The sequence below is a fragment of the Rhinopithecus bieti genome, unplaced genomic scaffold (genome assembly GCF_001698545.2).
Source record: "Rhinopithecus bieti isolate Rb0 unplaced genomic scaffold, ASM169854v2 scaffold_22453, whole genome shotgun sequence".
Taxonomy (NCBI): Eukaryota; Metazoa; Chordata; class Mammalia; order Primates; family Cercopithecidae; genus Rhinopithecus; species Rhinopithecus bieti.
The window spans coordinates 909,908-937,831 of record NW_016810682.1 but is presented as its reverse complement, the minus strand read 5'-3'; the positions used below and the strand labels follow the sequence as shown (position 1 = coordinate 937,831).

At 41.6% G+C, this 27,924-nt stretch overlaps 1 protein-coding gene across 5 annotated transcripts in view; it reads right to left on the bottom strand.

The window, feature by feature from the left end:
- The window catches only part of GNE (glucosamine (UDP-N-acetyl)-2-epimerase/N-acetylmannosamine kinase), a 78,115-nt gene that overhangs the window by 24,341 nt on the left and 25,850 nt on the right, over positions 1 to 27,924 (bottom strand). For 4 of the 5 annotated variants that reach the window (XM_017892619.1, XM_017892616.1, XM_017892617.1 and 1 more), the window contains exons 2-9: positions 27,461 to 27,666; positions 24,582 to 25,033; positions 15,606 to 15,758; positions 12,714 to 12,926; positions 8,051 to 8,138; positions 6,022 to 6,232; positions 2,157 to 2,286; positions 1,562 to 1,783 (exon numbers count right to left, since the gene is read on the bottom strand). In XM_017892619.1, coding sequence (XP_017748108.1) covers positions 1,562 to 1,783; positions 2,157 to 2,286; positions 6,022 to 6,232; positions 8,051 to 8,138; positions 12,714 to 12,926; positions 15,606 to 15,758; positions 24,582 to 25,033; positions 27,461 to 27,666 — 1,675 coding nt within the window. The remainder of the gene's footprint in view (positions 1 to 1,561; positions 1,784 to 2,156; positions 2,287 to 6,021; positions 6,233 to 8,050; positions 8,139 to 12,713; positions 12,927 to 15,605; positions 15,759 to 24,581; positions 25,034 to 27,460; positions 27,667 to 27,924) is intronic. The other variant, XM_017892620.1, reaches the window with a different exon arrangement.

Genomic DNA, 27,924 nt, shown 5'->3' with positions numbered 1-27,924 from the left:
GCTTGAATCTGGGAGGCAGTGAGCCGAGATTGCGCCACTGCACTCCAGCCTGGGTGACAGAGCGAGACTCTCTCTCTCTCTCTCTCTCTCTAAATAAATAAATAAATAAATAAATAAGTACATGAGCTTAAAGGGGAAGTGGTGTAATGTAGAATTTAAGCACATATAGGTTCTGAAGTTAGACATATCTGTATCAAAACTGGCTCAACAACTTACTAGCCGAGTCTGTTTCCTCATTTAAAAATCAAGTTATACACTTAAAATATATACAATTAAAAAAAAAAGTAGGCCGGGTGCGGTGGCTCAAGTCTGTAATCTCAGCACTTTGGGAGGCTGAGACTGGCGGATCACGAGGTCAGGAGATCGAGACCATCCTGGCTAACACGGTGAAACCCTGTCTCTGCCAAAAAACACAAAAAACTAGCCGGGCGAGGTGGCGGGCGCCTGTAGTCCCAGCTACTCAGGAGGCTGAGGCAGGAGAATGGCGTGAACCCGGGAGGCGGAGCTTGCAGTGAGCTGAGATCCGGCCACTGCACTCCAACCTGGGCGGCAGAGAGAGACTCCGTCTCAAAAAAAAAAAAAAGTAACAAATTGGGATGTCATAAAAAAATGACAGAGCAGGGAACTCCAAAAGTCCATTCTGCCACTAAAGCCAGGAAAAAACTGGTAAGTGTCAGAATCAACCTTTTTGGAACTCTGGAAACTAACCAGTTTGCAACAAACAGAAGAATGCTTAATTTAAAAAACAAAAACCAGGGCCAGGTGCATGTAATCCCAGCACTTTGGGAGTCATGCCTGTAATCCCAGCACTTTGGGAGGCCAAGGCAGGAGGATCCCTTGAGCCCAGCGGTTTAAGACCAGCCTGGGCAACATGGTGCGACCCTGTCTAAAAACAAAACAAAACCAGCTGAATCTTGCTAAGAGAACTTTCTGGTGTTTTAACCTACCCTGGTCCCATCACCCGCTCTCCAGCTTGGTGGTGACCTTGAACAACAGTCCACACTCCCAGTACTGGTGTACAGATACAGTACTGGATACCAGTACCTGATGGGGCAGGACAAACTTATTCTCAAAAAATTGTGGTTGTTTGTTTTGACCTGCCTGTCAGCTCCCTGGAGGACCACCTCAAAGGGCCTGCTTTCATCTCAACTAACTAGGAACTACCCAGTGCTGAGGGGGTTACATGAAGGGTGTTTATCAAAAACATTTCAAGGTAAAATATATAATAGTAGTCTCTGCTGCCTAGGGCAAAGGATAACAGCTGGGGCATCCAACACACTAACCAAAAAGACTGGGAGGAAAAGCTGGGAAATGAGAAGCTGTGGGAAATAAGAGCTTTGAATAGCTCTGACAAGTTCCTGGAATTTAGAAGGTCACATGCATGTCTAAGGCTGGGCACATGCTCAGAAAAGACATGAGAAGGCCACATGTGGCTCACCTTCAGGCTCTAGTCAAGCAGGAAGTGAAGGCTAAGGCAGAGTTGTAACCACCTGACCATGTTGAAGACATGCTCCAATATACATTCTAGCTCCTGAACCAACCTCCCGCTACCCCCTCTTACCTGTGCCTGTGATAAGTGTAACAAAGTTTTCCAGTCCCTTTCCTTGGCCAAATTTCCTTTCTGCCAGGGCAGCACAGTTGCCATCATTGTCTACCCACACGGGGAGATGCAAAGTGTCAGAAAGGGGGGTCCTAAGGTCCACAGAGTTCCACTCTTGGATCAGTTTGGTAGAATGCAGCACAATTCCTTCCCGAGGATTTACACGGCCACCTGTGGAAATGCCTGCGCTCCACCACGAACACAAGGAAAATAATGCTGATGAGCAATCTCAGGAAAGTGTGCTGACTTTCTTGGCTTAGAACACGGATTCATTCACCCCAGATCTCCTAAGACAAACATTACCAAGGACTGCAAGGAAATATTAGACAGTTGTGAATTAAAGCCATAGCGCCTTGAAGATTTCTAGAACCATCAGTGCTTCTCTCCTAATGCTTGTTGGTGTTCCAGGAAGTCCCCATGCTTGGGGCCCACAGACAGCACCTAGAGCCATCTGTGCACAGGGCAGACACTGACTTGATGCTCAGGCATGCATCACAACTTAGTAAATTTTGTACATTAAAATGAGCATTTCTTGGATTTATAATTACAGTCTTACCTACTCCCAAAATTCTGCAGTTCAGTTTTACAGCTTCTGCTGCAGCTTCCACACACATCTGTAGGATTAAATTAATCCTCTCTTCATAGGTTTTAGGATTGAACTGAGTATACTTCTTAACTATTTCACCCTAAAAGAGAAAACAAGTTCTGTCTCACTGGTCTTAGCTAAGCAGCATATTGTGAGTGTTGTGATCTTTTTCATGACAAATCAGATACTGCTATAGGATGACCCCGCAGTCTTAGATGACTGCTTGGGGAAGGAGCCACTGCCTGGCCTGGGCCAGCCCTGGGATAAGCTCAAGTAGTTCCTGTAATCTGTCCTAATATGGGGCTGTTGAAGCAATGAAGACTCCACAGCCAGCAAGATGGGCCCCTCTTTTTTCTTTTTTTGAGATGGCTTCTCGCTCTGTTGCCCAGGCTGGTGTGCAATGGCGCGATCTCAGCTCACTGCAACCTCCGCCTGCCAGGTTCAGGTGATTCTCCTTCCTCAGCTTCTCAAGTAGCTGGGATTACAGGCGCCTGCCACCACGCCCGGCTAATTTTTGTATTTTTAATAGAGATGGGGTTTCACCATGTTGCCCAGGCTGGTCTCAAACTCGCGACCTCAAGCAGTCCTACCGCCTTGGCCTCCCAAAGTGCTGGGATTACAGGCATGAGCCACTGCCCCCAGCTGGGCCCCTCTCTTAAGCTTAAGTTCAATGTTGGCTAATTTGAGCCTAGTTCATTAAAAGACCATATTTTACTCTTTCAGGTTGACAGAATTTTCTTGCTTACTGAGGTGACTGGGCACAGTGGCTCATGCCTGTAATCCCGGCACTTTGAGAGGCCAAGGCGGGAGAATTGCTTGAGCCCAGGAGTTTAAAACCAGTCTGGGAGATACTGTGAGACCTCGTCTCTACAAAAAAATTAGCCAGGCATGTTGGCATATGCCTATAGTCCCAACTACTTGGGAGGCTGAGCTGGGAGGATTTCTTGAGCCTGGGAAGTTGAGGCTGCAGTGAGCTGAGATCATGCCACTGCACTCCAGCCTGGGCAACAGAGTGAGACCCTTTCTCAAAAAAAAAAAAAAAGTACTGAGGCAACTAAGTAGCTGAGCTTTAATCATCTCCTGTAATTGAATTCAGTGATGGTCTGGATACTCTGTTTCCTTAGGGTAAATTTCCATCCTGGTTGGCAGAAATACCACATTGTTTAAATTACTGTATGGCCAGGTGTGGTGGCTCACGGCTGTAATCCCAGCACATTGAGAGGCCGTGGCAGGTAGATCACTTAGACCTCAGGAGTTCAAGACCAGCCTGGGCAGTAAGAGGAAACCCCATCTCTATAAAAAATACAAAAATTAGCCAGGCATGGTGGCTCACACCTGTAGTCCCAGTTACTTGGGAAGCTGAGGCTGGAGAATCACTTGAACCCAGGAAGCGGAGGTTGCAGTGAGCCAAGATTGCGCCACTGCATTCCAGTCTGGGCGACAGAGTGAAACCCTGTCTCAAAAAAATAAAATAAATTACTGTGCTTTTTGATATGTTTGAATACCAAACAGTGATAGTCCCTCCTGATTACTTGTCTTTATATATTTTCTTTGCACAACTGACTTTTGTACTTTTAATGATAAACTTCGAGAAATTCCACTGTGATTTACAATAATTTTACTAAATGTAAAAAAAAATACTATTGAAATGTTTTACTAGAATTATGTTGATCTTATAAATCCAATTTGGAAAACACTGCCATCTTATAAATAATCAGCACTTCCATCCAGGGCATTTTTTTCAAGGCTTTATGTCTTACAGTAAAGTTTTAGAATTTTCTTTATATAGATCACATCGTTTCTGGCTTCAGTTATTCTTAGGAGTTTTTGTTGTTGTTCTAATAAGATCTCTCTTTCCATTTATATTATTTTGTTATTAGTGGATTTTAATATATCAAATACAGGGTTAGAGCTGTCACTAGGATTGTCATTAAAAATAAATGTAGGCCAGGCACGGTCGCTCATACCTGTAATCCCAGCACTTTGGGAGGTCAAGGCTGGCGGATTCCTGAGCCCAGGAATTCAAGAGCAGCCTGAGCAACATGGTGAACCACTGTATCTACAAAAAACAGGCATGCTGGCATAAGCCTGTAGTCCCATCTACTCAGGAGGCTGAAGCATGAACATCGCTTCAGCCTGGGAGGCAGAGGTTGCAGTGAGCCGAGATTGCACCACTGCACTCCAACCTGGGCGACAGAGCAAGACTCTGTCTCAAAAAATAAAAATACATCTAGAGCCGGGCACAGTTAATGTGCACCGGCATGTGCCTGTAGTCCTAGCTATTATACTTGGGAGGCTGAGGCAGAGGATCATTTAAGCCCAGGACCTTCAGTTCAGTCTGGGAAACATAGGAAGACCTTGTCTCTAAAAAAAATTTTTTTTTTTTAATTAAGAGAATAAAAAATCTAGAGTAGTGCTTCTAAATCTTCACTGTGCATCAGAATCACCTGGACAGCTTTTAATGAAGAGTGACGCCTGGCCTTCATCCCCAGAGACTCTAATTTAACCAGTCTGGGGTGGGAGCCAAGCATTTTTTTGTCTGTTAATAATGTTTTTTGTTTTACCCTGTCAATAATCTCCATTTTTGCTATTCCTTCCTTTATTCCCTTCATAACTTCCACAATTATGTTTGATAATGCTGCAGAAAACATCTTTCTTTTCTTGATTTCAACAGGAATGCCTCTAGAATTTTACCATTGAAAAAGATGTTGGCCTTTCATATGGAATAAATCATCTTTCTGTTAAGAAACTTCTTCTATTAGTTTTTGTTTTTGTTTTTTGAGATGCAGTCTCACTCTGTTGCCCAGGCTGGAGTGCAGTGGTGCGATCTTGGCTCACTGCAATCTCCGCCTCCTGGGTTCAAGCGATTCTCCTGCCTCAGCCTCCCAAGTAGCTGGGATTACAGGTGGCTGCCACCATGTCTGGCTAATTTTTTTTTTTAACTTTTATTTTTAGTAGAAACGGGGTTTCACCATGTTGTCCAGGCTGGTCTCGAACTCCTGACCTTAAGTGATCCGCCTGCCTGGACTTCCCAAAGTGCTAGGATTACAGGTGCGAGCCACTGCATCCAGCCTTCTATTAGTTTTTAAAAGAGTATTTATGACGGAGGCCTCTTGGCTTTTCTTGAGAAAATTATGTTTTGTTTTGCTTTCCTTATTTGACCTAATGGTATTAATAAATTTCCTACAACTTTACATTTAAAATCTTTGCTATATCTCTTCGTCTCTGGATGCTTTATACACTTACACTATTTCAAACAAAGAGTTTTCTGGTAGGTTTATTCTAAGTCATTAGAGATCACTTTAACATGATCAGTTTGTTATTTTTATGAATGTTCTCTCACCTATCAACACTGAGTGATGGTTTGGTTGATAGATTGAAGGTATGCTGTATTCAATAAAGAGCAGAACTGTAAAAATGCAAAATGGAAAATCCACACAACTGATGACATCTAGAGAAGAGGCAGCTCCCTTCACCATTTGCTGATACCCCTCACCTGGGCAGTGATAGTGATCAGCATACTCCACACTCCAAGCTGTTACCAAGTATAGAATTTCAGATCTTCTGGGTGGCAAAAGCCTGATCTGATGCCTAAAGGGGTCTTCCTACTGTCAAGTCTACTGTCTTCGATTCCCAAAGAAGTTATTTCTTTGAAATGTTAATGATCAGTAAAATAGTGAGACAAACATCGTAAAGGATCCACAAGTCAATACTATGAGCAAATGATTGCAAGTTCTTGTGTATGTTTCTAGTCTTACCTTCCAACTATATATACTTAAAAAAAAATCAATCGCTTATATGGGATATAAAGTTAGGAGTTTAGGAGTAATTTTACCTTCATGCTGACTATTGCAACTCGGAGGTTTGTCCCGCCGAGATCAACGGCCAAGGCACTTAGAGTTTCAAGAATATGGTCAATATCTTGAGAGATATTCTCCTTCACAGGAGGAAAGCAGAATTTCTTTTGCAGTGGCTCTTGAAGATCGATAGATTTGAGAAACTTCAAAATCCTTGGAACAGCATTTCCATCCCCATATATCTTTGAACTGCAATATACAAAAAGTCAATTAAATTAAATGCTTCTGCCATACATAGTGGAATCTGAGACTTCAGGTAAAAATAATTCATGCTTCTTCCTAAAATGACATCTTCCTGCCATGCACAGTGGCTCACACATACAATCCCAGCACTTTGGGAGGCTGAGGCAGGAAGATTGCTTGAGCCCAAGAGTTTGAGACCAGCCTGCCAACATAGAGATGGCAATTCTGTCTCTACAAAAAAATACTTTACAAAATCATTTTAAAGAAATAAATAGGCTGGGTGCCGTGGCTCACGCCTGTAATCCCTACACTTTGGGAGGTCGAGGCAGGCGGATCACCTGAGGTCAGGAGTTCAAGATCAGCCTGGCCAATACGGTGAAACCCCATCTCCACTAAAAGCACAAAAATTAGCCAGGTGTGGTGGGTGCCTGTAATCCCAGCTACTCAGTAGGTTGAGGCAGGAGAACTGCTTGAACCTGGAAGGCAGAGGTTGCAGTGAGTCGAGATTGCGCCACTGCACTCCAGCCTGGGTGACAGAGCGAGACTCTGTCTAAAAAAAAAAAAAAAAACAACAAAAAAGAAAATAACATCTCCACAATATATACATACTTCAGAACATCATGTTGTACGCAATAAATATATACAATTTTATCTGTCAATTTAAAAACTGTAAATCATAATTATACAGGACTAAAATTTTTTTATATAATAATATCTAGATCTCTTCAGCAACATTGTAACTAAGTGCCTGTCTTTTTTTGCCTTTTTAGTTTTTACCTTTATATTTCTGAGAAAACAAAATTATTTTCAGAAAGAAACATTCAAATACAGGGAAATCCCATCGATTTGAAACAGAAAGGAGGGTGGTCAAAATTAATTAAAAAGCTGAACTAGACTTTTTAAAAAAATCAGTTACATTATTTTCTAATACTTACAGAAAGTCAAATAAGGTTAAATAAGTGTAGCAAAAGTGTTGTATTAATTAAGAGAAACAAATAAGGCTGGGCGCAGTGGCTCACGCCTGTAATCCCAGCACTTTGGGAGGCCGAGGCAGGCAGATCACCTGAGGTCAGGAGTTTGAGACCAGCCTGGCCAACATGGTGAAACCCCGTCTCTACTAAAAATACAAAATTAGCCGGGTGTGGTGGTGTGCGCCTGTAATGCCAGCTACTCAAGAGGCTGAGACAGGAGGATTGCTTGAACCCAGGAGACAGAGGTTACAGTGAGCTGAGATTGCACCACTGCACTCTAGCCTGGGCAACAGAGCAAGACTCCATCTNGTTGTATTAATTAAGAGAAACAAATAAGGCTGGGCGCAGTGGCTCACGCCTGTAATCCCAGCACTTTGGGAGGCCGAGGCAGGCAGATCACCTGAGGTCAGGAGTTTGAGACCAGCCTGGCCAACATGGTGAAACCCCGTCTCTACTAAAAATACAAAAATTAGCCGGGTGTGGTGGTGCGCGCCTGTAATGCCAGCTACTCAAGAGGCTGAGACAGGAGGATTGCTTGAACCCAGGAGACAGAGGTTACAGTGAGCTGAGATTGCACCACTGCACTCTAGCCTGGGCAACAGAGCAAGACTCCATCTCAAAAAAAAAAAAAAAAAAAGAAAGAAAATATATATTCTACATTGGAACCTTTGGTACAGTAATAACGGGTATGATATTAGCAATCTGTGTCCCCCCAGCAACTAGGGGCCTGTAGGCATAAGAAGGAAAGCTCTGTTAGGATGATTGAACAGTGATTAACAGTGATTGTAGCTCTAAAATGGTACTGAAGGTAGCTCCCCTTTTAATCACTCAACAAAAAATGTTTTATACTCACCAAGGGTACTGTTTACCAAACTGAAGGTGCAGTGCTTGCAATATTTTGTCTTGGGTGTCAGCATCCCGGACATGAAGAACATTCTCCCCTAGGTAAAATCCATTACAAGGATTTGGAAGTGGGAATATTCAAATAATAAAGAAATTATCAGTGTACTATGCTCATAATTAGACCTGAAATCCAGCTGTCTGAGTCTTCTTTTGTTAGGGAAAAATCAACTTTTCTACTTTATACCTTTTAAAGTACTCTTGGCAAGATTTCAGTACATCAAGGGCACTAGGGTCCTTCATTCCCAAAAAGAACAAATCAAGTTTTTGTTTATTAAAATAAATAAGGTGGACTAACCTGGCATCCACTTACCATTTGCCTAGTCATCTATGAGATCCACTCTCTTTCAACCTGCCCTGCCTTCCATCTACTCAGCCAGCGGTTCACTCAGCTGGTCAGGCAGTCACTTTCCCTCCAGACATTTCCTGACCAACATGAGGGAGTAAATCTAGTGAAAATGGCCATGCTGTTCAATGGGTTTGGCTAAGAAGAGAAGAGTGAAGGAGTAACAGCTGGAGAGAGGTGTGGGGTCAAGAAAGAAGTTGTTTCGTGTTGTTTGTTGCGAGATGCGAGAGGCTTAGGCATGTTTAAATGATGAGGAGGTTAAATAAAGAAAGATGAGAAAAGATGACTCATGGATAGGTCCCTGAGAAGGCAGTAGTAGGGACTGAAAACACAGAAGGATGGGCAGTGGATAGGCAGGAGAGACACCCACACCCACACCCATGCCCACACCCTGCTGTAAAGAAGGTAAGAAGGAAAGGATGGATGGGCATGTACATTTATATAAGTTTATTTAAGTGTAGTGGCAAAAAGTACAGAGACCATGTTGGCATATGATTCAATTATCCTTTCACTTTTTTTTTGTTTGTTTTTTTGAGACAGAGTCTTGCTCTGTTGCCCAGGCTGAAGTGCAGTGGCACAATCTCAGCTCACTGCAACCTCTACCTCCCGGGTTCAAGTGATTCTCCTGTCTCAGCCTCCTGAGTAGCTGGGATTGCAGGCATGTACCACCACGCTTGGCTAATTTTTGCATTTTTCGAGACAGTGTTTCACCATGTTAGCCAGGCCGGCTTGAACTCCTGACCTCAAGTGATCCACCTGCCTTGGCCTCCCAAAGTGCTAGGATTACAGGCATGAGCCACCGCACATGGCCCTCCTTTCACATCTTAAATGAACTCAGCAGTATCCACCACCCCTTCCTTAAAACATTTTATTTTACAGGCTTTATAGATAGCACACTCTTCTGGTTTCCCTGCAGCCTCACTGGTGTTCCTCTTTAGTCTTCCTTGCTGGCCCTTACCTCTTCACCAGAACTCTAAAGATTGAAGGGCTCCAGAAGTTGGTCCTGGGCTCCATTCTCTGCCCTTCTTTTTTTTTTTTTTTTTTTTTTTTTTGAGATGGAGTCTTGCTCTGTCACCCAGGCTGGAGTGCAGTAGCACGATCATAGCTCACTGTAACTTCAAACTCCTGGGCTCAAGTGATCCTCCCAACTCAGCCTCCTGAGTAGCTCGGACCACAGGCGCATGATACCAGGTCCGCCTAATTTTTAAATTTTTTTGTAGAGATAAAATATCACTATCTTTACCCAAGCTAGGGTCGAACTCCCAGCCTCAAGCAATCCTCCCACCTCGGCCTCCCAAAGCACTGGGATTATAGGTGTTGAGCCACCGCACCTGGCCTGGGTTTTAAATACTGTCTATGGCTGGTGCCATTATCCTCAATATCTTTTCTTCATACTAGAAACAGAATTTTTAGCCGGGCAGCTGATCCCCAGCCAAAGATTATATTCTGGCTGGTCCAAGTACAGTGGTGTTAACAACTAATTGATCACAACCAGTTCCTTCTCCCCCGGCACTGCTTCACTTGACTAGCCTAAAAAAAAGAAAGAAAGAAAGAAAAAAAAAAAACAGACTGGGCACAATGGCTCACATCCATAATTCCAGGACTTTGTGAGGCCAAGGTAGGAAGGATCACTTGAGACTGGGAGTTTGAGACAAGCCTGGGCAACAAAGCAAGACCCTGTCTCTACAAAACATTTTGTAAAAACATTAGCCAGGCATGGCTGGGGAGGCTAAAGTGAGAGGATAACTTGAGCCCAGGAATTCAAGGTTACGATGAGCTATGACTGTACCACTGTACTCCAGTCTGAGCAACAGAACAATATGATCTCAGACAAAAAAAAAAAAACTATATTCTTCAGCTTGCCTTGCAGCCAGATGTGGCCATGTGACTAAGTTCTGATAGATATGAGAATAAAGATTTGCAACTTTCAGGTCTTGCCTTTAAAGGGAAAGGCATCTTCTCTTTTCCTTCTTCCAAAGGCTAAAACAGAGACTTGCAAGCAATAGCTAGAGCAACCACTAAGAAAATAGATGGAGGCTAAGTCTGATTATTATGGAGCTGCCATCCACTGAGAAAGAAAGAACATCTAACTTATTTCAGCCACTATTATTTAGGGTCTCTGTTACAGCAGCCAAACTGACAACCAATTATATACATCATCTCTATACCAATGACTCTCAAATTTCTATCTCCAACTCTAACTCTTCCTGGAACTATCTAGCTGTTTACTAGCCATGTCTGCTTTGATATCTAATAGGCATCTTAAACTTCACATAGCTATAAGAAAACTCTTAATTCAATCCCTCCCCAAATCTGTTCCTCCCTCAGTGTCCCCATATCACTGCCCAATCAGAAATCTAGGCTGTAATGGAAAAGGGTGTATCATTAAAGGAAAAAGAACTGAACTAGAACCAAGGAGATTAGTTCTAGCTCTGCTCTTTCTCCAGTTCTTCGTAATTGCCACCTTTCTGTTACATTTAGATCTTCTTCCCTTCTCATTCCCAGTGTATCACTGCCCAATCAGAAATCTAGGCTTCCTTGTTGATTCCTTTCACCTCCACATCCAAGCATTGGCAAGTACTATAACAAAACCCATATCTAACTTTTTTCCATCTCTAATATTTCATCAAAGCCACTATCATCTCTCATCTGAGCAACTGAATCAGCCCCCTTACTGGTCTCCCTGCTTTTATTCTTGCCCCCCCTCAACATTCCATTCTCCATATTAGCAACCAGAGTAATCTTTCCAAAATGCAAGTCATGTCATGTCATTCCCTCCCATCACACTTAGAAAAAGTTCCAAATGATTTACCCTGGCTTACATGCATCTGCTTCCTTCTCTAACATAATCTGTATCACTCTGCCTCTTGCTCACTACTCTATAGCCACACTGGCGCTTCCATTTCTCAAATACACCAAGTTCACCTCCCGGCCCTCACACTGGCTGTTCCCACTGCCTCTCCCTGATCCTCACATAGCTGACTCCTTGTCATTCAGATTTCAGCTTAGGTGTCACCTCCTTAAAGAGGCCCTCCTTTAACCAGTCTAATGGAGTCCATCATATACCTTGTGTTACAGCAGGCACAGCATATAGAATTGCTGACATTTTTCTTATTTCTTTTGTGTTTGTCTATCATCTGTCTCCTCTCCCACTAGAATGTAAGTTGCATGAGAGCTCAGCCCTTCTTGGTCTAGTTTATTGCCAAATCCCAGTGCCTAGTACATTGTAGGTGCTTACTAAACATTTTCTAAGTGAATGAATTGAGGAATTTGAAAGAATTTCCATCTCATGGCTTCCATTTTCTCTATGAAGTGGGGAGTAAAGTAATATGCTGGGAATGAGAAGGGAAGATCTAAATGTAACAGAAAGGTGGCAGTTGTGAAGAATTGGAGAGAGAGCAGAGCTAGAACTAATCTCCTTGGTTCTAGTCCAGTTCTTTTTCCTTTAATGATACACACTTTTCCGTTAAATACCACTGCGTGTAAACAGGATTAGAACTTGAACTAATGTTAATAACAGGACCTAGCTCAGTTAGCAAATTCATTAATAATAATCCTACTTATACTTAAGGGGCACTTTACTTAGAACTACCATACTATAAAGTACTGACTGAAGGGATTCTGTATTAGGCCCAGAAAATAAAAGCCTAGCATTCATATATTCATGAAACATTCAACCATATTCTCTCTTAAACACAGCCATGAAAGATCATAATTAAGAACCACTTAATGCTAATTGATATTACAAAGACAATAAAATGTAAGTAGAATGGGCCGGGTGCAGTGGCTCACGCCTGTAATCCCAACACTTTGGGAGGCCGAGGTGGGTGGATCATGAGGTCAGGAGATCAAGACCATTCTGGCTAACATGGTGAAACCCCATCTCTACTAAAAATACAAAAAACATTAGCTGGGCATGGTGGCGGGTGCCTGTAGTCCCAGCTACTCGGGAGGCTGAGGCAGGAGAATATTGTCAACCTGGGAGGCGGAGCTTGCAGTGAGCTGAGATCGCGCCACTGCACTCCAGCCTGGGTGACAGAGCCAGACTCCATCTCAAAAAAAAAAAAAAAATGTAAGTAGAGATCTAAAATCTAAAATATTTGGTAATCACTGTGTGCTATTTATTGACTAAAGATTTTAGGCTTCAACTGGTTATTAACCTCATTCACTCGGTCACAAAATATATGCTCAGCACTGATCTATGCATACCTTATAATAACTCACGTGTATATAAAGCCTAGTCAGTTGAAGTATGAGCAAAGGTAAATACCTGTTTCTCTTCCAATCTGACGTGTTCCCAGGTTGATCACAGGTGTCCCAAAAGCTCCAACTTCTCGAACCCCACAGCTGCTGTTCCCAATCATACAACCAGCATGGGCAACCAACTGTATAAACTGGTCAAATGGGACGTGTTTAACTGCACGAAAATTGGGATGATGCTCAATGCCCTTCTTCCGCATCACTCGAACCATCTCTTTGCTCCCTATGAAAATGAAAAGAACCAATTGGTAAGTGGTTTGTGAGATAAACTATTTTCATTGGCAAGTGTAGCCCACATAAAGAAATCTCCCTACAAAAACCTCACATCAGTTATTAGGGAAATAGTAATTTTAACTACTGACTTTTTCATGAATGATGGGTATCTAAAATGTCCTCTGCTTCACTCATCTAGGAACTCAGAAAGCAGCAGTTGGGACTTTTCAAACAGAACAGGCAAAGCAAATAACTTTTATCAATGCCCTAGTAAAAACTTTTACCTTAAACAACAATTAAGAGGCTAAAGACAGGCCAACAGCCTGTATCTCTTAACCTCAAAGTTCCCAAACGGAACCCTCTCAGGCTCCCCACACCACGCTGATCTGAGAGCCTCTTCCCAGCTACACTCACCTTTACACTAACAAGAACTCAGTGGGATAGCACTCCCGTTTATGTGGACTACACTCCAAGAAAATACAAATAGATTCTGACACTGTGGCTTATATTTTAACTGCAGGACTTAATAGAAACTTAAAGATATATGAAGGGAAAGCAATATTTAATGTCCCTCTACTTGCCTCTCAACTGACCCTCTCCTAACTACCCCATACCTAGGAAGGAAAACTGCTAACCTGATTGGTTAGAAGGCAGAAGTCTGACCACACCATGCTCACCAGTGGGCAGGTGCCACTCATTTAACCAAAGCTGTGCATGCATGGTTCTCAATCTTTTTGACTTTCACTGTGTGGCAAGGTAGGTAAATGGACTCAGGGTCTAACTCTGGAGAAGGCCTGGCCACTTCTCTCTGTATACAGTCTTGCCAGCCTGTCATCTGTAATTATTGTACAGGTTGAGCATCCCTTATTCGACATGGTTGGGACCAGAAATATTTTGGGTTTCAAGTTTTTTTGGATTTTGAAATATTTGTTATTCTGTAATATTTACCAGATCAGCATCCCTAATCTGAAAATCCAAAATCCAATTGCTCCAATTGCTTCCTTTGAGCGTCATGTTGGTGCTCAAAAAGTTTGAGATTTTGGAGCATTTCAGATTTCAGATTTTTGGCTTAGGGATACTCAAACTCCTAGTACATGGCACACCAGAAGGCACCACTACTATTCCAAGATTCAGGTTTCAATTCACTTGAAAGCTCCTCTTTGGCTTCAGGCCTCAATAATCCATTTTCCAGAGGGAGTCCGTACTGGGGAACTGGGCACTAAGCCAGATAATGATAAAATGATGCCTTGATTCTTATTTTCCTGTTGTTCCCTGGGTATGTCGTATCAAAAACCCCATGGAGGGTAGAGGCAAGTGGCAGGCATGACTTAGATATACCTGGGACCCTTTACTTTCATAGAAAAACCCTCTAATTCTAAAGTATGTAGTCAGGAAAGTGCATTATAAACAGAATATATCATTGACAATGAATGTTGAACCAGAGAGACACATAGTTATATTACAAATATTTACACAAAATTTAAAGGATCAGAAAAGAAAAAATATTAATGTTTTTGAAATATTGATACATTACCTGGAAAAAATCTGGGTTGGGTATTCTTAAATTTTTTTCAACTAATATCCTACTTTGTTCTCCCTAACACAAAAGATTATTCAAGGGAATACTAAGACAGAGGTTCTTTCAGAGTAAGTTGGTATATCTTGACGTTGCAGAGAAAGGGTTCTGCCTCCTTTACCAAAAAAAGCCTAAGAACTCAGCAATGAGTGGTGTCAGCTAACGATAATCAGTATTTGGAAATTCTTCAGTATTAGGCTCTGTTCTGGCATTTCTTATATCTCACACCCCCATTTACTCGCCTAAGGTCTCAGCAGTAACAAAATCTATGGTACCATCCACCAGTAAGCAAGTGATCAACCAGGGCAGGCTTGAGGATGAACTGGTTGGGACTGGCTGGGGACTCCAGATTGAAACTACTTCAGCTCAAGATTACTTTAAGGTATAGCTAACATAAATAAGAAAGAAAGCAAGAAAAAATATTGGTGGCTATTTTACTGTGGACAGTGGAATTACTACTTTTCTAGAGCTTCTCTTTCACATCAACTTTTTTTTTTGAGGAGTCTCACTCTGTGATTGAGACTAGAGTGCAGTGGCGTAATCTCAGCTCACTGCAACCTCCACCTTCCAGGTTCAAGTGATTCTCCTTTCTCAGCCTCCTGAATAGCTGGGACTACAGGTGCCCACCACTGTGCCTGGCTAATTATTGTATTTTTAGTAGAGACAGGGTTTCACTATCTTGGCCAGGCTGGTCTCGAACTCCTGACCTCAAGTGTTCTGCCTGCCTCGGCCTCCCAAAGTGCTGGGATTACAGGCATGAGCCACCGTGCCCGGCCATCTTTCACTTCAACTTCTAAGATTTATGTCTCTTGGCTACTGCAGTTTCTTAACTGGTGGAAACTAGAGGGAAAATGTTAGTACTAAACATGAGACTAAAGTAGACAGTAGACAGACTATTTTTATTATTAAGTTTCTACTGGACTTGGCAAAAACATTACAAACTTTTTGAGTTATAGCAAAATTGGTAATCCTTTGAAAATGGGAATGCGTTTCAGAATAGAGTGCCCTTCAGTGATAAGATGAGCAAGATAGGAAGGCAGTTAAAAGAAGAAGTAATAGAAACATAAAATTGGAAAAAGTAGATGGCATAATTTCATTTTCAAGTTCAATTACCTGCATCAATATTTGGAAACAGAACTAGGGTCCGCTTGTTAAATGAGATAAGTGCATCCAATGTTAATTCAAACATTTTTATGGAATGCTTAATGTCAGTGGTCACAGGGTGCTGTAGTGCAACAATGTAATCTTTAGATTTTACATCATCACCTGTTTAAAGAAAATCAAACCACATTGCTTCATTAGTTAAGAATCTTAAAAGAGAAAGAAGCAAATTCTGAAAGCAAGATTCTAAGTCTGCGCTTTTACAAATTCTAAGATAGAAACAGGTTTGTCAAATTGTGAGCAGGGCATGCAAATTAGAGTCAAATGATAAGAACTTACAGCAACAAATCCAAGGATTCAGCAAACTTAACATTTTACAAAGACATGCTGCCACAAACATAACTTTAAATAGCAGGCACTAGAAATTCACTGTTTTAAAATCCAAACTATTCCAAAGCACTGGAAAAATGTGACTCTTCCCAATGTCTAACTAATGTTTTTAGTGAGTATTCAGCAATATCAATGAATAATGTTACAGATCATGGCATTTTGAGGCTGAACGAACATTAAACATATTTCCTAGAATGCACAGGAGCTTCGCTATGCCATCACCTACCAGATTCAAGTGGCAAGTGTTTCTAACTCTGTTAAAGGACTAGGAGAGTTTCGCTCATCCCTAGGCTGGGATCCCAAGGACAGTTCCTCAGCAAAAATTTAAAATGTAAAAAGTTTAGATTGACAGTGCTATGTCAAACAATGCAAGATATTTATCAATAGGGCCTATATTATCCCATAAAACTGAAAGTGAGCTCCACTCACTTTTTTTAAAATTATTTTTTCCATAAGTTATTGGGGTACAGGTGGTAATTGGTTACATGAGTAAGTTCTTTGGTAGTGATTTGTGAGATTTTGGTGCACCCATCACCTGAGCAGTATACACTGCACCATTATTTGTAGTCTTCTATCCCTCGCCCCCTCCCACTCTTCCCTCCAAGTCCCCAAAGTCCACTGTATCATTCTTAGGCCTTTGTGTCCTCATAGCCTAGCTTCCACATATCAGTGAGAACATACAATGTTTGGTTTTCCATTCCTGAGTTACTTCACTTAGAATAATAGTCTCCAGTCTCATCCAGGTCACTGCAAATGCTGTTAATTCATTCCTTTTTTATGGCTGCATAGTATTCCATCATATATATATATATACCACAGTTTCTTTATCCACTCATTGATTAACGGGCATTTGGGTTGGTTCCATGACTTTGCAGTTTTGAATTGTGCTGCTATAAACATGCATGTGCAAGTATGTTTTTCAAATAATGACTTCTTTTCCTCTGTGTAGATACCCAGTAGTGGGGTTGCTGGATCAAATGGTAGTTCTACTTTTAGTTCTTTAAGGAATCTCCACACTGTTTTCCATAGTGGCTGTACTAGTTTACATTTCCACCAGCAGTATAAAAGTGTTCCCTGTTCACCACATCCACACCAGCATCTACTGTTTTTTTATTTTTTGATTATAGCCATTCTTGCAGGAGTAAGGTGGTATCACATTATGGTTTTGATTTGCATTTCCCTGATCATTAGTGATGTTCAGCATTTTTTCATATGTTTGTTGGCCATTTCTATATCTTCTTTTGAGAATTGTCTATTCATGTCCTTAGCCCACTTTTTGATGGGATTGTTTTTTTCTTACTGATTTGAGTTCATTGTAGATTCTGGATATTAGTCTTTTGTCAGATGTCTAGATTGTGAAGATTTTCTCCCACTCTGTGGTTCTCTGTTTATTCTGCTGTTCCTTTTGCCGTGCAAAAGCTCTTTAGTTTAATTAGGTCCCAGCTATTTATCTTTGTTTTTATCATATTTGCTTTTGGGTTCTTGGTCATGAAATCCTTGCCTAAGCCAACGTCTAGAAGGGTTTTTCCCATGTAATCTTCTAGAATTTTTATAGTTTCAGGTATTAGATTTAAGTCCTTAATCCATCTTGAGTTGCTTTTTGTATAAGGTGAGAGATGAGGATCCAGTTTCATTCTTCTACATGTGGCTAGCAAATTATCCCAGCACCATTTGTTGAAAAAGGTGTCCTTTCCCCACTTTATATTTTTGTTTGATTTGTCAAAGATGAGTTGGCTGTAAGTATTCGGGTTTATTTCTGGGTTCTCTATTCTGTTCCATGGGTCTATATGCCTATTTTTCTACCAGTAACATGCTGTTTTGGTGACTATGGCCTTATAGTATAGTTTGAAATCAGGTAGTGTGATGCCTCCAGATTTGTTCTTTTTGCTTAGTCTTGCTTTGGCTATAAGGGTTCTTTTTTGGTTCCATGTGAATTTTAGAATTATTTTTTCTAATTCTGTGAAGAATAATGGTGGTATTTTGATGGGGATTGCATTGACTCTGTAGATTGCTTTTGGCAGTATGGTCATTCTTGCAATATCAACTCTACCCATCCATGAGCATGGGATGTGTTTCCATTTGTTCATGTTGTCTATGATTTCTTTCTTCTCTTCTCTTTTTTGAGATGTTGTCTCACTCGTGTTGCCCAAGCTGGAGTGCAATGGTATGATCTCAGCTCACTGCAACCTCCACCTTCCAGGTTCAAGTGATTCTCCTGCCTCAGCCTCCCAAGTAGCTAGGACTACAGGTATACACCACCACACCCAGCTAATTTTTGTATTTTTAGTAGAGTCGGGGTTTCACCGTGTTGGCCAGGCTGGTCTCAAACTCGTGACCTCAAATGATCCGCCCGCCTCAGCCTCCCAAAGTGCTGGGATTACAGGCTGCACCCAGCCTATGATTTCTTTCAGCAGTGTTTTGTAATATTCCTTGTAGAGGTCTTTTGACTCCTTGGTTAGGTATATTCCTAAGCATTTTATTTTATTTCATTTTGCAGCTATTGTAATAGGGGTTGAATTCTTGGTTTGATTCTCTGCTTGGTCGCTGCTGGTGTATAGAAGAGCTACTGATTTGTGTACATTAATCTTGTATCCAGAAACTTTGCTGAATTCTTTTATAAGTTCTAGGAGCTTTCTGGAGGTGTCCTTAGGGTTTTCAAGGTAAACAATCATATTGTCAGCAAAGAGTGACAGTTTGACTTCCTCTTTACTGATCTGGATGCCCTTTCCTTCTCTTGTCTGATTGCTCTGGCTAAGACTTCCAGTACTATGTTGAAGAGGAGTGGTGAGAGTGGGCATCCTTGTCTCATTCCAATTATCAGAGGGAATACTTTCAACTTTTCCCCATTCAGTATTATGTTGGCTGTGGGTTTTATTACATTAAGGTATGTCCCTTGTATGCCAATTTTGCTGAGAGTTTTAATCATAAAGGGATGCTGGATTTTCTCGAATGCTTTTTCTGCATCTGTTGAAATGATCATGTGATTTTTAATTCTGTTTATGTGATGCATCACATTTACTGACTTGTATACATTAAACCATCCCTGCATCCCTGGTATGAAACCCACTTGATCATGATGGACTATCTTTTTGATACGTTGTTGGATTCGGTTAGCTAGCATTTTGTTAAGGACTTTAGCATCTATGTGCATCAAGGATATCAGCCTGTAGTTGTTTTTGTTATGTCCTTTCCTGGTTTTGGTATTAGGGTAATGGGGCTTCACAGGATAAATTAGGGAGGGTTCCTTCTTCCTTTATCTTGTGGAGTAGTGTCAAAAAGATTGGTACCATTTCTTTTTTGAATGTCTGGTAGAATTCTGCTGTGAATGCATCTGGTCATGGAATTTTTTTTGTTGGTAATTTTTAAATTACCATTTCCATCTTGCTACTTGTTACTAATCTGTTCAGGGTATCTAATTCTTCCTGATTTAAGCTAGTAGGGTTGTATTTTTCCAGGAATTTGTTCACCTCTTCTAGGTTTTCTAGTTCATGTGCATAAAGGTGTTCACAATAGCCCTGAATGATCTTTTGTATTTCAGTGGTGTCAGTTGTAGTATCTCCTGTTTCATTTCTTAGTGAGGTTATTTGGATTTTCTCCCTTCTTTTCTTGGTTAACCTTGCCAATGGTCTAACAGTTTTATTTATCTTTTCAAAGAACCAGCTTTTTGTTTCATTTACTTTCTTTTTGTTTGTTTTTTGAGACAGAGTCTCAGTCTGTCGCCCAGGCTGGAGTGCAGTGGCATGATCTCGGCTCACTACAGCCTCTGCCTCCTGGGTTCAAGCAATTCTCCTGCCTCAGCCTCCTGAGTAGCTGGGACTACAGGCCTGTGCCACCATGGCCAGCTAATTTTTGTATTTTTTAGTAGAGATGAGGTTTCACCATGTTGGCCAGGATGGTCTTGATCTCCTGACCTCGTGATCTGCCTGCCTCAGCCTCCCAAAGTGCTGGGATTACAGGCGCAAGCCACTGTACCCAGCAGCAGTTTCTTTATGAAAGAAGGATGGCAAAGTGGCAAAAACTAGAAGTCTTTTTAGACCAGGGAAAAGTAAAACACAAGACAATAAGCCAGAGCAACTCATCCCTGGCAATAATACATTTCATACAAAGTTTGCACCTGCTTTTCCACCTGCACTTCTGATATTATTACCGGTCTGTCTTTGTATCTATCCATCATTTAGTAGCCTCAGCCCTTTCATACATCCTCTCCATAAAGGCATTTTGTTTTCTGTTGTAAAGTCCTATATTTACTGTGATATACCTTTCATTGTTAGGAATTTAACATGCTTTTTTAACTTTGCTAATTTTAAAATTAAGATTGTAATACATGAACATTCTGGTTACAAAGCTGCAATGTTATATACTGTCTACCCAACCCTATCTTCTTATAAGCAGAGTGATAACATGAGAAGTTCCACATCAAGGCCGGGTGCAGTGGCTCATGCCTGTAATCCCAGCAGTTTGGAGGGCCGAAGAGGGTGGATCACCTGAGGTCAGGAGTTCGAGACCAGCCTAGCCAACATTGTTAAGCCCCATCTCTACTAAAAATACAAAAATTAGCCGGGCATGGTGGTATGCACCTGTAGTCCCCGCTACTCAGGAGGCTGAGGCAAGAGTATTGCTTGAACCCGGGAGGCAGAGGTTGCAGTGAGCCGAGACTGTGCTAATGCACTCCAGCCGAGGTGACAGAGCTCCAGCCTTGGCAACAGAGCAAAACTCTGTCTCAAAAAAAAAAAAAGTTGCATATCAAGAAGCAGGCACAGATTTTATACAGAATGTATTACTGCCCAGTGGTAGATGGCTCTGCCTCATTGTCTTGAGTTTTCTTTTTCACTGGTTTAAAGATTTAAACAAACAAACAAACAAAAATGCAGTTTTAGCTATTCTGTTGTCCTTCTTTTCATAAAGAACTGCTTACATTGTCCCAAATAGGACCTTAAGCCCTACAAGTACAATTCAATTTTGCTACATTCTGTTCTCTAATGGTTATTTGCTGGTTTTTGTTTTGTTTTGAGATGGAGTCTCACTCTGTTGCCAGATTGGAGTGCAGTGGCGTGATCTCAGCTCACTGCAACCTCCGCCTCCCAGGTTCATGTGATTCTTCTACCTCAGCCTCCCGAGTACCTGGGACTACAGGCGTGTGCCATCAGGCTCAGCTAATTTTTGTATTTTTAGTAGAGATGGGGTTTTACCATGTTGGCCAGGATGGTCTCAATCTCTTGACCTCATGATCCACCCGCCTCGGCTCCCAGAGTGCTGGGATTACAGGCGTGAGCCACCGCGTCTGCCCTGGGTTTTATGCTTTTTTTTTTTTTTTTTTTTTGAGACGGAGTCTCGCTTCTTCACCCAGGCTGGAGTGCAGTGGTGCAATCTTGGCTCACTGCAACCTCCCTGGGGTCAAGCAATCCTCCTGCCTCAGCCTCCCGAATAACTGGGAGTACAAGCACGTGCCAGCACGCCTGGCTAATTTTTGTATTTTTAGTAGAAATGGGGTTTCACCATGTTGGCCAGGCTGGTCTCCAACTCCTGACCTCAAGTGATCCACCTGCCTGGGCCTCCCAAAGTGCTGAGATCACAGGCGTGAGCCACTGCACCCGGCCAAAACTAGTGTTTTGTTTTTTTTGAGACAGGGTCTTATTCTGTCACCGAGGCTGGAGTGCAGTGGCACAATCATGGCTGTCTGCAGTCTTGACCTCCCAGACTCAAGCAATCCTCCCACCTCAGCCTCCAGAGTAGCTGGGACTACAGGCACACACCATCATACCCGGCTGATTTTTGTATTTTTTGTAGAGACAGAGTTTCACCACATTGCCCAGGCTGTTCTCAAACTCCTAGGCTCAAGTGATCTGCCCACTTTGGCCTCTCAAAGTACTGGGATTATAGGCATGTGCTACCACATCTGGCACATTATTATTTTCTATTCATTATAAGTTTTTCAGTAATACAAGTTTTCCAGAATACATATGGAACTAATGGTATAATTAGAACAGAATCCAAGAGTGTTTCATTGGAAACATACAAAAAGGACTGAAGAGACAGAAGGTTGTTCTACCAGCATTATCTAGACGATCCCTTGATAACTACAAATCTGTCCAAGGATAAGAAATATTTAGAATGGGCCAGGTGCGGTGGCTTATGCCTATAAACCCAGCAGTTTGGGAGGCCGAGGCAGAAGGATTGCTTGAGCCCAGGAATTCATGACCAGCCTGGGCAAAATAGTGAGACCCCATCTCTACAAAAAAATTTTAAAAATTAGCTGGGCATGGTGGCACATGCCTGTAGTCCCAGCTACTCAGGAGGCTGAGATGGTAGGATCACTTGAGCCCAGGAGAACAAGACTGCACCACTGCACTCCAGACTGAACAACAGAAATATGTAGAATGGTTTATGTTATATAGCAGGAAAGCCCAATTCATTTACTGATGTAATGTAATCTAGATTAAAAATATGCAAAATCTCTTTGCTTATTCAATTTTCTTTTTCTTTCTGTTTGTTAAATTGTTTTTTGTTTTGTTTTGTTTTGTTTGAGACAGGGTCTAGAGTGCAGCAATGTAATCACAGGTCACTGTAGCCGCAACTGCTCAGGCTCAAGTGATCCTCCCATCCCAGCCTCCCAAGTAACTAGGACTACATGCATGCACCACCAAACCCAGCTAATTTTCTTATTTTTTGTAGAGACAGGGTCTTACTATGTTGTCCAGGCTGGCCTTGTAACTCCTAGGCTCAAGCAATACTCCCACCTCAGCCTCCCAAAGTGCTGGGATGACAAGGTGAGCCACCATACCTGACCCAACCAAATCAATTTTCTGCTCATTAATTTTATAATTCAATAGATCTGCCTCTTAGAAATGAAAGGTCCTAAATAGATTATTAGTCCTAATTTGTCCCCTAGGTAGTACTCTTACTATAAATTAACCAACCGACATTCTGTTTGTAAACTTGTTTTTGTTTTTTTTTTTACCTCTGATTAGCAAAAGATAATTTCTAGGAAGCTAGAGCACTGAACATTAAAAATGTTGGAACATAAGGCTTATTTACAAAGATATACTCTAATGCTACAACTATGATTTTTGCTTTTTGATAATAATCATCATAATCCCTTACATTAACAAGTACTTATGACTTACTGCTTCCAACATTCATAATCTGAGTATTCCAACAATCCTATAAGAAAAGCATTAAAAATAAAATGACCATTTTGCCAATGTAGTAAAAAAATTCAGAAAATCAGGCCAGGTGTGGTGGCTCACGCTTGTAATCCCAGCACTTTGGGAGGCTGTGGTAGGCGGATCACCTGAGGTCAGGAGTTCGAGACCAGCCTGGCCAACATGGCAAAACCCCATCTCTACTAAAAATATGAAATTACCCAGGCATGGTAGCATGTGTCAATAATCCCAGCCACTCAGGAGGTTGAAGCAAGAGAATCACTTGAACCTGGGAAGTGGAGGTTGCAGTGAGCCGAGATTGTGCCACTGCACTCCAGCCTGGACAACAGAGCAAGATTCTGTCTCAAAAAAAAAAAAAGAAATCAGAAAATCAAACATAAAAACACCCATAATCCCATACCAGAAATAAATATAATAAATGACTTGGTGTACATACTTCCTAACCATTCCATTATTACAATTTTTATTAAAATGGCGTATTATAGCTGGGCACAGTGGCTCACACCTGTAATCCCAGCACTTTGGGAGGCCAAGGTGGGCAGATACTTGAGGTCAGGAGTTTGAAACCAGCCTGGTCAACGTGGTGAAATTAAAATACAAAACACGGCCGGGCGCGGTGGCTCCAAGCCTGTAACCCAGCACTTGGGAGGCCGAACGGGCGGATCACGAGTCAGGAGATCCAGACATCCCTGCTAAACACGGGAAACCCGTCTCTACCTAAAAATACAAAAAACTAGCTGGGCGAGGTGGCGGGCGCCTGTAGTCCCAGCTACTCGAGAGGCTGAGGCAGGAGAATTGGCGTGAACCCGGAGGCAGAGCTTGCAGTGACGAGATCCGCCACCGCACTCCAGCCTGGGTGACAGAGCAAGAACTCCGCTTCAAAAAATAAAAATAAATATAAAATAAAATAAAATAAAATAAAATACAAAACAAAAATTAGCCAGTCGTGGTGGTGCACGCTTGTAATCCCAGCTACTTGGGAGGCTGAGGCAGGAGCATCACTTGAACCTGGGAGGCAGAGGATAGAGTGAGCCGAGATCATGCCACTGCACTCCAGCCTGGACAACAGAGCAAGACTCTATCTCAAAAAATTAAATAAATAAAATGAAATGGCATATTATACTTATAATTTTATAGCTCCCCCCCTTTACATATTAGGATCGTTCTTATAACTAATATATTTAATGGATTAAAGCATTCCATTCTATATATATAGCAGAGATTTCTAAAAATAAATCCACTAAGCCTATTTTACAGAAAGGTGAACCTTAGAGAGATAAAGTCATACCATAGGGCAAGGTCTATGAACTAAAACCTTGGCCTTCTCATTGCTAACAGAGTATTCTATCCATAATAGTTTCCAAAAGGATTGAAATAGACGGAACATTTTCTGACAAAAACAGCCATTAGACTGCCTAAAGTCTGAGATACGCACCTAGCCACATGCGAATGATGCTCATGTAGTCTTTGTTCTTGGCTGAGAGAAGTTTGTCATAAGAAGGACAGCCTGCCAAAAGGATGCGATCATGGTCCTCACACATGGATATCAGGTGCTGCTCTGCACTGCGGGTGCAGCACACATGATAATGAGCCAGTTTTGTTATGGCATGTCTAATAGAGTCATCAATGGTCCCACTGACTTCCCCACCTTCAATGTGAAGGATTCGGATGTTCATCAAGGCAGCAGATGTGGCCAGAGCCAGGGCATCAAACCTGTCTCCATGAACAATCATGATATCAGGCTTCAGGCGATTAAGGACATCTGGCAGCTTCACTAGGGCCAGGCCTACTGACTCCACCATGGCTGCCTCATCTTCTCCCCTCACAATTGTGTGTAGCCTGGTGTTAATGTCAAAGTCATCTTGTTCAATCATTCTATATGTATTTCTAAAACCGGGAAGAAATAAAGATTTAAGAACATGTTCTTAAACACAGAGCCATAACATACAAGAAAAGCAATCTAACACCAACCCTGAAGTGAGAAACATTAAAATAAATAAATTTAAGTATAACTTACAAACATAAAAAGCATAGACCATAAATGTAAACAGCCTGATTAAGATTCTTTTTTTTTTTTTTTTTTTTTTTTTTTTGAGATGGAGTCTTGCTCTGTCGCTCAGGCTGGAGTGCAGTGGCATGACCTTGGCTTACTGCAACCTCTGCCTCCCGGGTTCAAACGATTCTCCTGCCTCAGCCTCCTGAGTAGCTGGGACTACAGGCATGTACCACCACACCCAGCTAATTTTTCTATTTTTAGTAGAGATGGGGTTTTGGCATGTTGGCCAGGCTGGTCTTGAACTCCTGACCTCAGGTGATCTACCCACCTTGGCCTACCAAAGTGCTGGGATTACAGGCTTAGGCCACTGCACCCGGCCAGAGAATTTTTTTATTAGGAAGAAAGAGACTAAACTTTTAACAGTGGTCAGCACTTTTTATATACACTTAGGGGAAAATGTTCTTTACCCATTTTTTTAATTTTTTTGAGACACAGTCTCGCTCTGTCACCCAGGCTGGGGTGCAGTGGTGCGATCTCGGCTCACTGCAACCTCCACCTCCCAGGTTCAAGCAATTCTCCTGCCTCAGCCTCCTGAGTAGCTGGGACTACAGGCGTGTGCCATCACACCCAGCTAATTTTTATATATTTAGTAGAGACAGGGTTTCACGATGATGGCCAGGATGGTCTCAATCTCTTGACCTCGTGATCCGCCCACCTCCACCTCCCAAAGTGCTGGGATTACAGGTGTGAGCCATCACGCCCAGCCAGCCCTTTTTTCTTTAAGAAAACATTTCACGGTGAAAAGTCTCTCACTTTTGTCTCCCAATCATCCAATTCTTCTCCCCGGAAGCAGCCAATTTCTTGTGTTAGAATGTACTTTAAACATGCATTTTCATTCGCTACTAGTCAAATTTCCTATTTAACGGTCTCATCAGATAAATACTATTTTTCCACCCTTGGTAAACTGTGGTAGGCAGATAAAAAACCTACTATCATTTCCCTGAGAGCCTCTCTTCCACTAGTCTTCCTGTCAAAGCTTTCTCCCAGCAATAAAAGAACCCACTCAGACTTTCATCTCAGGTTCTAGCTAAAATTTCTATTCTACCGAGAGGATGCTCCTAAATAGCCAGAATTCATTTTGTATTAAAAAAAAAATCTATGGATCCCTGAGCTATCCATTAAGTTTCCTCTCTTTAAGTATTTCCTAATAGTAAATTCCCACCTTGTTTTTAAAGAATAGTCTGAAAAGGACAATTTTATTTTAATGCAAGGTCCTTTCAGATATAGTACTGTATTTGTGACCCTCTTTGGAGACTACATTAATGTATTCATGCCACAAGGGTGCACTAAATGCCTTTTTATTACATACATCAAGATGTATGCAATAAACCTTGTTCTCTCAAAGATTGTCCAACCTTTGTTTTTTTGTTGTTGTTATTGTTTTTTTCTTTTTTTTGAGACGGAGTCTCACTCTTGTTGCCCAGGCTGGAGGGCAGTGGTGTGATCTCGGCTCACTGCAACCTCCGCCTCCCGGGTTCAAGCGATTCTCCTGCCTCAGCCTCCCGAGTAGCTAGGACTAGAGGCATGTGCCACCACAACTGGCTAATTTGTTTTTTGTATTTTTAGTCGAGATGGGGTTTCACCATGTTGGCCAGGCTGGTCTCGAACTCCTGACCTCAAGTGATCCACCCACCTCAGCATCCCAGAGTGATGGGATTACAGGTGTGCGCCACTGCACCAGGCCCAACTTTCACTTTTTAAATGTAGCCTGTGATTAATAACAAACCTAATGTCACCAAAATAAATGCCAATGGTCACAGTAATGTAACTCTCTACTTTACCTTGCAGTTTAGATTTTTAAAATCTTGTTCCATATCTACTACTTTATATGCTGTTGGCCTATAAACCAGTTTTAAAGACTTGCCATTAGAGCTCACAAAACAGATTACATGGAATCACATTGTTATATGCATACAATATGTATTTATAAGTGGCATTTCTTTGAATGTAACAACTAGTAACAAACAGTAATATTTTTATAGCTACCATTTATCAATCATCTATTAAGCAGCATCATTGTGATGGATGCTCTATATCATGATCTCCATTCCTCACAATAATTTACAATATAAGTTTTTACTACATTTTATAATGAGGAAACTGAGGCTCAGAGATGCTAAGTGACTTCTCTAAGGCCACATAAAAACTAAGCAGCAGAACTGGAATTTGAAGCTGGGCCTATATGGCTTGGCTAACAAAACTCAAGCTCCTTCTAGCACATTGTTGCAATGAAGAATAAGAAAATGCTTTCATCTTACCCATAGTCATCTATCAGGTGAGAGCCAAGTACCACAACATCAAGTTCAAAGAACTCAGGTTCAGTTTTAATGCCAAACATGATCGGGGCAAGTTTAGAATAATCTGCACGGTTACAAGTAGCAACACAAACCCGCAGCTTTCGGTTATTTCCATTCTTCTCCATGATTTGCTTGTTTCGTTTTGAGAGGTTCTTAAAATAGAGTTCCTGAAATTGCCAAAATAAAAACTTTATAATCAGAATAACTCCTAGATATAACTAAACTTTAAACTTCTCTAAATCAGAAATAGAAATTTTCAGTCTCAAGTCCTTAACCACTATTTAATATAGTGATTCTTAATCTTTTTATACACCTCCACTTCTATGTGACTCTCCCATTGGTATATCCAGAGTTAAGAAACTCCAAGACTGGGTATGATGGCTCACATCTGTAATCCCAGCACTTTGGGAGGCTGAGGCGGGNGG